At 43.2% G+C, this 14,554-nt stretch overlaps 1 protein-coding gene across 1 annotated transcript in view; it reads left to right on the forward strand.

The window, feature by feature from the left end:
- The window catches only part of PAPPA (pappalysin 1), a 157,816-nt gene that overhangs the window by 44,741 nt on the left and 98,521 nt on the right, over positions 1-14,554 (forward strand). The window contains 4 exon segments of the mRNA XM_070759604.1: positions 894-1,039; positions 5,948-6,241; positions 9,130-9,322; positions 13,751-13,872. Of these exon segments, the coding sequence (XP_070615705.1) occupies positions 894-1,039; positions 5,948-6,241; positions 9,130-9,322; positions 13,751-13,872 (755 nt within the window).

Consider the following 14,554-nt stretch of genomic DNA (forward strand, 5'->3'; position numbering starts at 1 on the left):
GGGAAGGGAAATTTCAATTCCCCCATGCCTGACGACCTGTGGAGGAAGCAAAATCACAAACAGAGCCGCAGGTATGCACATGTTTTGGCGAGGTGTTTTTTTTTTGCTTCTGCGCATACCGAAACATGGGGGCACCTGCAGCTCCATGCGCGATTTTGCTACCTCCACAGGTGCAGCAGCAAAAAAAATCTCCGAGACAGCCTTCTGCCGCACGAATCCCATCGACCGGTTAGGTCCCACAGAGTTGTCCTTCTCCGGGCACCGTCGACTAAACAATGTCATCTGGCGGGACCCAGGGGAAGAGCCTTCTCTGTGGTGGCCCCGACCCTCTGGAACCAGCTCCCCCCGGAGATTAGGATTGCCCCCACCCTCCTTGCCTTTCGCAAACTCCTTAAAACCCACCTCTGCCGTCAGGCATGGGGGAATTGAGACATTTTCCCCCAGGCCTATATAGTTTTATGTATGGTATGCTTGTGTTGTATGTTCTTTTAAATAATGGGTTTTTTTAGATTTTAAATATTAGATTTGTTCTCTGTATTTTGTTTTATTATTGTTGTGAGCCGTCCCGAGTCTGCGGAGAGGGGCGGCATACAAATCTAATAAATGAAGGAATGAATGAATGAATGAATAATTGAATGAAGGAAGGAAGGAAGGAAGGAAGGAAGGAAAGAAGAAAGAAAGAAGGAAGGAAGGAAAGAAAGAAAGAAAGAAAGAAAGAAAGAAAGAAAGAAAGAAAGAAAGAAAGAAAATCATGCTGGCCCTGTAAGAATTTATGAGCGGCGGCGAGCGCAATTTTGCGTTCCGGCTCGTAGGCCACCACTGGATATACCTGGCACAGGTAGGGCGAGGAGCAACGTTAGCATGCTAACCGATCTTTCTTATTCTTGTTTCAGGGCCTACTTAGATGTCAAGGAACTGAAGAACAGGCTCAACCTCAACGGCTCCACGCACCTCAACATCTTCTTTGCCAATTCTTCTGAAGAAGAGCTAGCTGGCATGGCCACCTTTCCTTGGGACAAAGAAGCTTTAGTCCACTTGGGTAAGGCAGAGTTGGGGTGCAGTGGTTAGATCCCTGATGGTGAACCTATGGCACGGGTGCCCAAAGTGACACATGAATCTGTGACATCAGGCACACATGGCGTTGTCTGTTTGTCTTCCGGGTTTATGGCGCGCATGACCGCACAACCAGTAGAGGGATGCAACCAGTTTGTATAATGTGAAATAAATGTAAAATAATGCACTTAGGGAAAAGGAATCCTCAGTCTGAGTATTGTATTGGCAGTTCTGTGTTAGGAAAAACTTCAGAAGAGAAGGATTGAGGGGTAGTGATTTCTGAGTTAATCTCAGATTTAAAAGAGAGGTGAGCAAAATTCAGATTATATTACAGAGCAAGCAAGGTTATCATGGATAACAAAATAGATAAACTTTATCATAACTATCAACTATAGAAGGAACAGCCTTAGCCAATAGATTTCACAGATACTTGAGTTTAAGCAAGGGGATAAGGTGAGGGTGTCAAACTCTATTTCTTTTTTAATAAAAATAATCTTTATTAAAAAAAGACATACAGTGGTACCTCTACTTAGAAAATGAAGAACAAGGAGATTACACAGATGAAAAAGGGACAGAAGAGAAGGATTTAGGGGTGATGATTTCTGACAGTCTCCAAATGGGTGAACAGTGCAGTCAGGCAGTAGGGAAAGCAAGTAGAATGCTTGGCTGCATAGCTAGAGGTATAACAAGCAGGAAGAGGGAGATTGTGATCCCGCTGTATAGAGCGCTGGTGAGACCACGTTTGGAATACTTTGTCCAGTTCTGGAGACCTCAACTACAAAAAGAGATTGATAAAACTGAACGGGTCCAAAAATGGTGGAAAACCTTAAGCATAAAACTTATCAGGAAAGACTTAATAAACTCAATCTCTATAGTCTGGAGGACAGAAGGAAAAAGGGGGACACGATCGAAACATTTAAATATGTTAAAGGGTTAAATAAGGTCCAGGAGGGAAGTGTTTTTAATAGGAAAGTGAACAAAAGTACAAGGGGGCACAATCTGAGGTTAGTTGGGGGAAAGATCAGAAGCCACGTGAGAAAATATTATTTGACTGAAAGAGTAGTAGATACTTGGAACAAACTTCCAGCAAACATGGTTGGTAAATCCACAGTAAATGAATCTAAACATGCCTGGGATAAACATAGATCCATCCTAAGATAAAAATGCAGGAAATAGTATAAGGGCAGACTAGATGGGCTAGGAGGTCTTTTTCTGCCGTCAATCTTCTATGTTTCTATGTATAAGGATGGTGCACCACTCCCGAAAACTGAGATTTGCTTTTGCTGCGCGCATGCGCACGCCTCCCAGTGTGATTTTGCTTCTGTGTATGCACAGGAATTAATATTTTTCTTTTATATTAAGTATAAACATCTCCTCTCCTCTCCTTTCCCCTCCTCCCCAGTTCACTCCATTCCATTCCACGCCATCCCATTCCACTCCTTGGTGTTCAAAGGGAGTGTGTCTTCAATGAATTCACCTGCTATAGCACCAATTCTAATTATTGTACCGTCAGTTTGAAGTCAGCTATAAAGGAAGAAGGGAGGGGGTGGGTGGGGAGGAACCGAAGAACAGGGAGAATTAATTTCCTGTTTGGACACCTTCTCTGCCCCCTTTGCGCTCAGAAAAACCCTGCCCCGCCTCTCCACGTTCGTTTCCCCCCACCCATTCGCTAAATCCAATATCTGTTTAATAAGAGAAATAAAATGAAATATGTTCAGTTGTCCAGATCTTAACTTTGGAATGCATTATCATCGGGGAACACGCACACACACAACACCCCCCCACCGATCTCCCGCTTTCATTTAAAAAAAAGGGGGGGGGAATTGATTTAGACCTTTGACAGCATTGAAAAATAGACCATCCCTTTCCTCTTTTTCCCCCCTCCCTGAAGCAGACAGAAGAATCTTAACAACCTGCTCAGCTACTCGGCTCTGATAAAGTTGTGCCAGTCTGTACTGTGATGTTTATCTTCTCTGTTCAGTGAGATATTTTTCTTCTTCTTCTTCCCCAATATCTCCAACCATCAGAAAGAAAGAGAAAGATAAGCAAAAGAAAACCAAAGCCTCAAATGACAGGAGAAGAAAATAAACAACGAATTGTGCTCTGGGACGATGGATCTGTTGCAAAACCCCCCCCCCCCCACCACCTCGTATGGATTCTGTTTTGGATTCTCATACAATCGCCCGGGAGTTTTAGGTTCCCATGAGATGGTATCCAGGAATTGGGTCCAGTTTGGTCTCTAGGTGAAAGCGCCAGACTACAAATTGGTAGATGGTCAGTTCTAGCCCTGCCTTAACCATTAATTCCAAATGGGTGACTTTGGGCCAATCACCAGGTGGCTGTGAATTCTAGTTTTCCTTTAGCTTGAAAGCAGATTAGGTGATTTTCAGCGAATCACCGGGTGACTGTGAATTCTAATCTCACTTTAGGCATGGTTGACTTTGGACAATCACCAGGGGATGGTGAGATCCTGCTTTAGGCATGAAAAGTGACTGGGTGACTTTTGGCCAATATCTATCTATCTATCTATCTATCTATCTATCTATCTATCTATCTATCTATCTATCTATCTATCTATCTATCTACCTACCTACCTACCTACCTACCTACCTTCCATCCATCCACCCACCCACCCACCCACCTACCTATCTATCTAGCTACCTACCTATCATCTATCTATCTATCTATCTATCTATCTATCTATCTATCTATCTATCTATCATCTATCTATCTATCTATCTACCTTCCTTCCTACCTACCTATCATCTATCATCTATCTATCTATCTATCTATCTATCTATCTATCTATCTATCTATCTATCTATCATCTCTCTCTCTCTCTCTCTCTCTATCTATCTATCTACTTACCTTCCTACCTACCTATCATCTGTCTGTCTGTCTGTCTGTCTGTCTGTCTGTCTGTCTGTCTGTCTGTCTGTCTGTCTATCTATCTATCTATCTATCTATCTATCTATCTATCTATCTATCTATCTATCTATCTATTTGATTTTTATGCTGCACTTCTACTTAGACTCAGGGCAGCTTACAACATGTCAGCAATAGCACTTTTTAACAGAGCCAGCATATTTCCCCAACAATCTGGGTCCTCATTTTACCCACCTCTGAAGGATGGAAGGCTGAGTCAACCTTGACCCGGTGATGAGATTTGAACCACTGACCTACAGATTTACAGTCAGCTTTAGTGGCCTGCAGTTCAGTGCTCTACCTGCTGCGCCACCCCGGCTCTCTATGAGTTGTGAGTTCTAGTCCTGCCTTAGCCATGAAAGTGATTTACAGCTAATCACCAGGAGTTGGTGAGTTTTAGTTTTGGCTTAGCTGTGAAAGTGGATTAGGTGATTTTCGGCCAATCACCAGGTGACTGTGAGTTCTAATCCCACTTTAGGCATGAATGATAACTGGTTGATTTTGGGCCAATCACCAGGAATCAGTAAATTCTAGTCCTACTTTAGCCATAAAAAATGGCTAGGTGAATTTTGGTCAATCACCAGGAGATGGTGAGTTCTAGTCTTGCGTTAGCCATGAAAACTAGCTGAGTGACCTTGAACCAGTCATTCTCTCTCAGCTCTATTCATCCCACTGGCTTGTTACTGGGGAGAAAATAGGAGGAGGAGGAAGTATAATGCCTTAAATTATTTATAAAAAATGATAAAGGCAGGATACAAACAGACAGACAAATAAATTGACTTATTGGTCTCCAGCAAAGAGTCCCTCGTCCTGTTTTTCTTCCTCCTCTAATATATGTATTTTCTTGCTTCCAAGTCTACAAACACCAAGGAAATAATGAAGAAGTTTTGTTGGTCTTCCTTTCTGGTTCTAAGCAATGACATTGCTTAGGGTTCCCGGGAGCAAGCATCAAAAACTGGGATCCGTCCACAATTCATTTTGTCCCCATGAAAAGGAAGTTTGTTGCAAACACTGTGGCCATGACACCACACAAGTCTTGTGTCTGTGTGTTCTTTTCTTCCACAATGTTTCTGAAGCTCTGAACAATGTGCCTTAGAAACATAGAAACATAGAATATTGATCTGCCCTTACACTATTTCCTGTATTTTATCTTAGGATGGGTATATGCTTATCCCAGGCATGTTTAAATTCAGTTCCTGTGGATTTACCAACCACGTCTGCTGGAAGTTTGTTCCAAGAATATACTACTCTTTCACTAAAATAATATTTTCTCACGTTGCTTCCAATCTTTCCCCCAACTAACCTCAGATTGTGCCCCTTGTTCTCAAGTTCACATTCCTATTAAAAACACTTCCCTCCTGAACCTTATTTAACCCTTTGACATATTTAAATGTTTTGATCATGTCCCCACTTTTCCTTCTGTCCTCCAGACTATACAGATTGAGTTCATGAAGTCTTTCCTGATACGTTTTATGCTTAAAACCTTCCACCATTCTTGTAGCCTGTCTTTGCACCCGCTCAATTTTATCAATATCTTTTTGTAGGTGAGGTCTGCAGAACTGAACACAGTATTATTATTATTATTATTATTATTATTATTATTATTATTATTATTATTAATTAGATTTGTATGCTGCCCCTCTCCGCAAACTCCAAATGTGGTCCCACCAGTGCTCTATATGGGATCACAATCTCCCTCTTTCTGCTTGTTATACCTCTAACTATGCAGCCAAGCATTCTACTCGCTTTCCCTGACCGCACTGTCCACCCATTTTGTGACTGTCAGAAATCACGACCCCTAAATCCTTCTCTTCTGAAGTTTTTGCTAACACAGAACTGCCAATACAATACTCAGATTGAGGATTCCTTTTCCCCAAGTGCATGATGCTAAATTTGGGAACATTAAACTGCATTTTCCATTGCTTTGACCACTTATCCCTTCTTCTCTTCCTCCTTCTTGTCTGCACAGGAGGCATCGTCCTGAACCCTTCCTTCTATGGCATTGCGGGTCACACTCACACCATGATCCATGAAGTCGGGCACAGCCTTGGACTCTACCATGTCTTTAAGGGGGTCTCTGAGATCTTCTCCTGCAGCGACCCCTGCATGGAAACTGAACCATCCTTCGAGACGGGAGATCTCTGCCATGATACCAATCCTACCCCAACTCACAAAGTCTGTGCGGATCCCCCTGCCAATAGTAACACGTGTGGGTTCCGTAACTTCCAGAACACACCGTTCAACAATTTCATGAGCTACGCAGGTAAGAACTGTTTTATTTATTTTTTATTTATTTATTTATTATTTAGATTTGTATGCCGCCCATCTCTGAAGACTCGGGGCGGCTCACAACAGAGTAAAACAAATCATAAATAATCCAAATAACTTTAAAATATTTAAAGATTTAAAAAAAAACATATACTAACAGACACACACACACAAGCATACCATGTATAAATTGAACATGCCCGGGGGAGGTGTTTCAATTCCCCCATGCCTGACGGCAAAGGTGGGTTTTAAGGAGTTTACGGAAGGCAGGAAGAGTAGGTGCAGTTCTAATCTCTGGGGGGAGTTGGTTCCAGAGAGCCGGTGCCGCCACAGAGAAGGCTCTTCCCCTGGGGCCCGCCAACCGACATTGTTTAGTTGACGGGACCTGGAGAAGGCCCACTCTGTTGGACCTAATCGGTCGCTGGGATTCGTGCGGCAGGAGGCGGTCTCGGAGATATTCTGGTCCAGTGCCATGAAGGGCTTTAAAGGTCATAACCAACACTTTGAATTGTGATCGGAAATTGATCGGCAGCCAATGCAGACTGCGGAGTGATGGTGAAACATGGGCATACCTAGGTAAGCCCATGACTGCTCTCGCAGCTGCATTCTGCACAATCTGAAGTTTCCGAACACTTTTCAAAGTTAGCCCCATGTACAGAGCATTACAGTAGTCGAACCTCGAGGTGATGAGGGCATGAGTGACTGTGAGCAATGAGTCCCGGTCCAGATAGGGCCGCAACTGGTGCACCAGTAGCTGACTGTAGGCGGTAGACCTTTGGAGGTGTCCAGCTTTGGCTATTCGAAGGCCTGTCAACTTCAACTCCCAGAATTCCCTGTGCTGGCTGGGGAGTCCTGGGAATTCAAATGGGCCAGTCTTATAAAGTTGCCAAGGTTGGTTTTGTTGAAGCTACGATTTTAGAAGGTAACCCAACCCAACCAACCAGCCACAGACCAAGATATCAGAAGCTGAAATTCTTGAGAAAATATATTTACATCTTCGGAGCAAAAATTACACTTTACACTATAACTTTACTCTATCTCACTATACTACAACTAGCCAACAACTATTATCAACCATTGCCACCACACCTATGCAAAGGTGTCGTATATTTTTATATATTTATCAACCAATCAGGTTGCAGCATATTTTGTTGGCTCACCATGATTCGGCATTCTTTATGTATAATAGTCATTACAACGATTACAGTCCTTCCTCCTGCATTGGGATATTATATCAGGTTAGGCCTAATACTGACACCCCTTCTAATAGTCCAATGCAACTGTACACATCTGGTCCATCGTTGCCTTATGTTTTATGCCTAATGGGTTTTGTGAACACATCTGCAGTGTTATATTCAGTCTCAATATAACATAACTTAATGTCTCCTGATTGTACAACTTGTTTAATGTTTTGATATCTGACTGCAACAATACTTAGTTCCTGATTCTGTTTCTGTAAGATACATGCAAGTTTAGGCCTAATCCTGATAGGTTTTAGAAATTATGGGTTTTTAACTTCGTATTATTAGATTTGTATTGTAAATTGTTTCTATCACTGCTGTGAGCCGCCCCGAGTCTACGGAGAGGGGCAGCATACAAATTTAATAAATAAAAATAAAAATAAATCAATAAAAATGCCACACAATAAATATCTGGACACACAGGTTGCACAAATCTGCATCCAGCTTTGAAGGCGGTAAGGTCCATATCCAAAGCTATGCTTGATGTAGATATAAGCACTGTGGTCCAGAATGGGAAGGTGAAAATAATGCAAAATAGCATTGGTAGAATATAACATGGACATTTTTGTTTTTCTGACCTCGGGTTCCTAATCAATAATATAGCACAAACAGCATCCGAAAAATCTCTTTTATTTTAACAGCTGGTAATTATTTTCATTCACAGCAATAATATGTCCCAAACAATGATAACAAGTCCAACAATAGTCTTTCGGGAAAATGCAAATAAGCTCAAGAACCTTGACCTTCCTTGACAAGCTACCAAAGATTAATTAGCAAGAAACTTGGCCAGACCAAACAGAAAACACAGAGTTTGAGCTAGAATGACATTAGTTGAATGAAGTTGCTTCCTGCAACAAGCCCTTCCTTGTGCTCCACTTATACAGCCTATGGGAGTGACCAATTATCGCCAAACCTTACTCCTGAGTAGTCCTTCTCCTCTGTAACCATTCCTCCCCAGCCTCTGTCCAACTCTACCGCCAGGTCTGCAAGCTGCTGGCAGACCACAAGACATGTCAGGATTCAGAAGCACAGCTCAGCTCAAAGAGAGTTTTATAGACCAACTAAGATATAGCACTTCAACTTTGGCTGAGTTCAGAAAGCTGCTAGTACTTAGTATTCATGGCACCGGACCAGGGTATCTACGAGATTGCCTTCTGCCGCACGAATCCCAGCGACCGGTGGGCCTTCTCCGGGTCCCGTCAACAAAACAATGTCGTTTGGTGGGGCCCAGGGGAAGAGCCTTCTCTGTGGCGGCCCTGGCCCTCTGGAACCAACTCCCCCCGGAGATTAGAATTGCCCCCACCCTCCTCGCCTTCCGTAAGCTCCTTAAAACCCACCTCTGCCGTCAGGCATGGGGGAACTGAGATATTCTTTCCCCCTAGGCCTTTACAATTCATGCATGGTATGCTTGTTTGTTTGTTTGTATGTTTGGTTTTACAAATAAGGTTTTTTTAGCTGTTTTAGTATTGGATTTACATGCTGTTTTTTATTACTGATGTTAGCCTCCCCGAGTCTGCAGAGAGGGGCGGCATACAAATCCAATAAATAAATAAATTCAAATAGAAAACTGGGGAATCCTGTTTTATTAAGTCTTAACTCTCTCTCTCTCTCTCCTGTTTTTTGATGGCGTGTGCTACTCTAGATGATGACTGCACCAATTCCTTCACCCCAAACCAGGTTGCCCGTATGCACTGCTACCTAGATCTAGTGTATCAAAGCTGGCAACACGTCAAGAAGCCAGCCCCCATCGCCATCACACCTCAGGTTGTGGACCGATCAGAAACTTCCATTACTCTGGAATGGTTTCCGCCAATCGACCAACACTTCTTTGAAAGGTGAATGGGCGGGACGGCGTGTGGATATCGGGTAGATTTTGGAAGGCAGGCTCAGAAAGCCATCAACGGAGAACTCCCCATAAGAGTCTACGGAGAGGGGCGGCATACAAATCTAATAAATAATCATAATCATCAGTTCTGGAGACCTCACCTACAAAAAGATATTGACAAAATTGAACGGGTCCAAAGACGGGCTACAAGAATGGTGGAAGGTCTTAAGCATAAAACGTATCAGGAAAGACTTAATGAACTCAATCTGTATAGTCTGGAGGACAGAAGGAAAAGGGGGGATATGATCAAAACATTTAAATATATTAAAGGGTTAAATAAGGTCCAGGAGGGAAGTGTTTTTAATAGGAAAGTGAACACAAGAACAAGGGGACACAATCTGAAGTTAGTTGGAGGAAAGATCAAAAGCAACATGAGAAAATATTATTTTAGTGAAAGAGTAGTAGATCCTTGGAACAAACTTCCAGCAGATGTGGTAGATAAATCCACAGTAACTGAATTTAAACATGCCTGGGATAAACATAGATCCATCCTAAGATAAAATACAGAAAATAGTATAAGGGCAGACTAGATGGACCATGAGGTCTTTTTCTGCCGTCAGACTTCTATGTTTCTATGTTTCTATAATAATAATAATCAACGATATGGGAGGAATGAGTTCTGGATGTTGTTGGATGACTGTTCCCCTTCTTTGGTGGGGTGTGCATTTGATTAGGGAGCAGGGCCTCACCGACTGAGGACCACAGGAGAAAATTCACAGGAGCACCCTGCTGAAAAAGGAAGAGTAAACACATTTGAGGTCACAAGAGGAAGGAGGCTGAAGAATTATCCCAGAAACAAAGAGGAATAGGTTGTGCGTCCTATCTGTTTGGCCACAGGACAAAGATTGAAAATAATTATTTATTATTATTTATTAGACTTGTATGCCGCCCTTCTCCGAAGACCCCTGGGCTTAGATTGTGTAAAATAGTTAGGAGAGAGATTGGCTGATCCTGGGGGAGTGGGAATCAAGTGGGGAATTAGTCTGGAATCCTCACCTGGGCATAAGAGGACAAGGTCTGATCCCCCTTGAAAGCTGTTGAACCTTGTCTAATCTAATCCAAGTGAAGACAGCCAGTCTGGGAAGATTAATAATAGGTGTGAACAATATTTATTTAGTTATTTAACTATTTAACTATTTAACTATTTAGTTATTTAGTTATTTAATTATTTAAATATTTAACTATTTAACTATTTAATTATTTAATTATTTAATCATTTAATTATTATTATTATTTTATTATTATTATTTTATTATTATTATTATTATTATTTTATTGTTGTTGTTGTTAATAATAATAATAATAATAATAATAATAATAATAATAATATAAGACACCGCCTGTCTCTCAATAACATCATCATCATCATCATCATCATCATCATCATCATCATCATCATCATAAATTAGATTTGTATGCCACCTCTCTCCGGAGACTCAGAGCGGCTCACAACAATAACAACAATGTGACAAATCCAATATATTTAAAAGACATCTAAAAACCCATTATTAAAAACCATGCAACACAATCATACCATATATAAACAATATAAGCCCAGGGGTATCTTCAGTAGCTTACGAAAGGCAAGGAGGGTGGGGGCAGTTCTAATCTCCGGAGGGGGGAAATTGATTCCAGAGGGCCGGGGCCACCACAGAGAAGGCTCTTCCCCTGGGGCCCGCCAGATGACATTGTTTAGTCGACAGGACCCGGAGAAGGCCAACTCTCTGGGACCGAAGGTATTCCGGTCCGATGCCATGTCGGGCTTTATAGGCCATTCCCATGTTTTACAAATACATAAGGTTGTGGAGACATCCCTCACCTATGTTGTGGGTTTCATTCTCAACTTCCCATTTTCCTGGGGCACTTGGTGGAGCCCACTCAATGTGCATTCAATTTATATTTCATAAGGTGGCGATTGTTACACACCATCAATGCAATCTGTCTATCAAGACACATGATCGAAAGCTAATTGTTGTGTAATGAAAGACACCAGTCTGGAGGTCCCTCCATCAGTCTGTTTTTATTAAGCCGCGGCGAAGGGATGCTTAAATGACATCCAGTCGCCAGCCAGCTTGTTCTAAGATTTCATAACAAAAAAATCCTTAAGTCTACACTCACGTTTTGTTTTATAGACCCTTCTGTTGGGAAGGTTCAGTTTTTGTATTTTTTTGTGGAGCAGGTATGACCTGGAGATATCAAAGGAGACATTCTCCTGCAATGATGTCATCATTTTCTAAGGTTTTTTTCCCCCTCCCAATCCTGGATAAATAAATCTTTTCCTCCCTGAAGACTGAAGGGAGAGAATTGCTTTTCTTAAAAAAAAATCTTTATTTTTCAAACTATACCCAGCCCTTTTCTTCGTTCTATCAGATTTAGTGTCCATCTCACTTGCATTGAAAATTTGGGATGAGCACCCACAACCTCTGGTGGCAAACTGTTCCACTGGTTAATTGTCCTCCTTAGTTCTAGTTTGCTTCTCTCCTTGATTAGTTTCCATCCATTTTTTCTTGACCTACCCCTCAGGTGCTTTGGAAAATAAGTTGACTGCACGCCCCCACTTTTCTTTGTGGCAGCCCCTTAGATATTGAAAAGTTGCTAACATGTGACCCCCCCCTCCTTCAATCAACACTCCCCCTGGTGATTTAAAACAGTAACAACTTGGGGTATGTCACCCTAACATGCTTTCCAAGAAGCAGAGTAGCGATGTCTCTTGTCTCTTGGTTCCTTCTTTCTTCTTCTTCTCCTCCTCCTCCTCTTCCTCCTCTTCCTCCTCTTCCTCCTCCTCTTCCTCTTCTTTTCCTCCTCCCCTCCTCCTCCCCTCCTCCCTCTCCTCCTTTTCTTCTTCCTCTTCCTCTTCTTCTTCTTCCTCCACCTCCTTCCCCTCCTCCTCTTCCTCTTCTTCTTCCTCCTCTGCTTCCTCTTCTTCCTCTTCCTCCATTTCCTCTCCTTCTTCTTCTTCCTCCTCCTCCCCTTCTTCCCCTCCTCCATTTCCTCTTCCTCCTCCTCCTCTTCCTCATCTCCTTTTTCCTCATTTTCTTCCTCTTCTTCTTCTTCCTCCACCTCCTTCCCCTCCCCCTCTTCTTCCTCTACCTCTTCCTATTCTTCTTCCTCCTCTTCTTCCTCCTCCTCCTTCTTCTTCCTCCTCCTCCTCTTCCTCTTCTTCCCCTCCTCCATTTCCTCTTCCTCCTCCATCTCTTCCTCATCTTCTTCCTCTTCTTCTTTTTCTCCTCCCCCCTCCCCCTCCCCCTCCTCTTCTTCTTCTTCCTCCTCCTCCTCGTCTTCCTCTTCTTCTTCCTCCCCCTCCCCCATTTCCTCGTCCTCCTCCTTCTCTTCTTCTTCTCTGTCCTCTTCCTCTCCTCCTCCTCCTCCTCCTCCTCCTCCTCCTCCTCCTTTTCTGATTCAATGAGATGGTTGGGCAGGAGGTTTGGCGGGGCTTTCATTTTTCAACCCTGATTCCCATCTCTCTCTCAGGGAGAGGGAGGTGGAAACCCGAGTAGTGAGAGCAATGTTTTGTCTCTGAAGCTGATTATGAGCCTGGGCTTAGTACGTGATTCCTTGAATGGCCCCAGACACATTCTTCACCGAGGAGGAAGCTGTTTACATGGCTGAGCAAGTTGGTTAGCTGCCTTTAGTCCAATTCCGCGTGGTGCATAATTCAACCTCCCTATCCTTGAAGATGGTGGGAGGAGAGGTGTTGGTGATTGGGGCCCCATTTACTTCAAGAAGAAGAAGAAGGCCTGATCTAAAAGCTTAAACCCCTCAAGGGACAGACCCAGCTAGAGGTGGGGTTCAGGTGATACCATTGGTGGGTTTGAGGTTAACCTACTGTGTGAATGGTGGATGGAGGATTATAGCTTAGTGTATCATATCCCAAATCTCAACGAATCATAATTACATAAACCATGGAATCAGCAAGCCGCTTCGACTGTTTTATGCTCTGGGGAAGGAAAGGGAAGGGGGAGGGAGGGAGGGAGGAAGACAAACTTGTAACATGGCAGAGAAGGAAGAGTGGGTGCAAGGGAGGAAGGGGAGAAAGGGGGGGAAGGAAGGAAGGAGGGAAGGAAGGACAGATGCTGAACTCAAGAAAGAGCAAGCTACTTTGCTCTTTATGCTCTGTAGAAGAAAGGAAGGAAGGAAGGAAGGAAGGAGGGAGGGAAGGAAGGAGGGAAGGAAGGACAGATGCTGAACTCAAGAAAGAGCAAGCTACATTGCTCTTTATGCTCTGTAGAAGAAAGGAAGGAAGGGAGGACTGAGGGAGAGAAGGAGGAAGGACTCGGAGGGAACAATGAATGAATGAAAATTGAATGAATGAATGAATGTTCCTTTCAACTGTTACTAAGTAGGAGCATTTCCTTCTCTTTACTTCCCGGCGACCTAGAGAAGTGGGATCATCATGCGAGCTGTGTGGGGAAGAACGGATTCTGGTGCAATACGCTTTCAATGCCTCTTCGCTGATGCCGTGTGACCCGTCAGGCCACTGGAGCCCCCGAGGAGCTGAAGGTCAGCCTCAAGTGACCGAGACCTGGACGAGGGTGGGCTGGGGGAAGAGAGACACCGGTGGGCGGGCATGCCAACGCACTCATGTGGGCTCACCCGTTCCTACAAATAAACCTCGGAAGCCTCTTCAGACAGCATGATTAATATCGAGGAAGGATGACAAATTTTGCAGAGGGAAAGCTAAAAGAATGCAATCAGCGGAGTAGCAGCGAAGGACGAGCAACACATTTATAATTAAGTGTGGAGCCCTTTTCTTCTCTCCTCCTGGGCCGTGTTAGTAATCAAAACCTGCCTTTTTAAAAATAACTAAATAAATAAATAGGATGTAGGTTCACTCTGTTTCTTCCGAACTGGTGCAACAAAAATAATCATCTCTTTTCTCCATGGTGTAAACTGAGATAGTCCATTGTTCTTCTTCTCCATTGTATCCTTTCTTTCTTTCTTTCTTTCTTTCTTTCTTTCTTTCTTTCTTTCTCTTTCTTTCTTTCTTTCTTTCTTTTTCTTTTTTCCTTTTTTCTTTCTTTCTTCCTCCCTCCTTCCCCTCCCCCTCCCTCCCTCCTTCCCTTTCCTTCCCTCCCTCTTTCTTTCTTTCTCTTTCTTTCTTTCTCCCACCTTCCCTCCCTCCTTCCCTTCCCTTTCCCTCCCTCCTTCTCTTCTCTTCCCTTTCCCTCCCTCCCTCCTTCCC

The sequence above is a fragment of the Erythrolamprus reginae genome, chromosome 8 (genome assembly GCF_031021105.1).
Source record: "Erythrolamprus reginae isolate rEryReg1 chromosome 8, rEryReg1.hap1, whole genome shotgun sequence".
Taxonomy (NCBI): domain Eukaryota; kingdom Metazoa; phylum Chordata; class Lepidosauria; order Squamata; family Dipsadidae; genus Erythrolamprus; species Erythrolamprus reginae.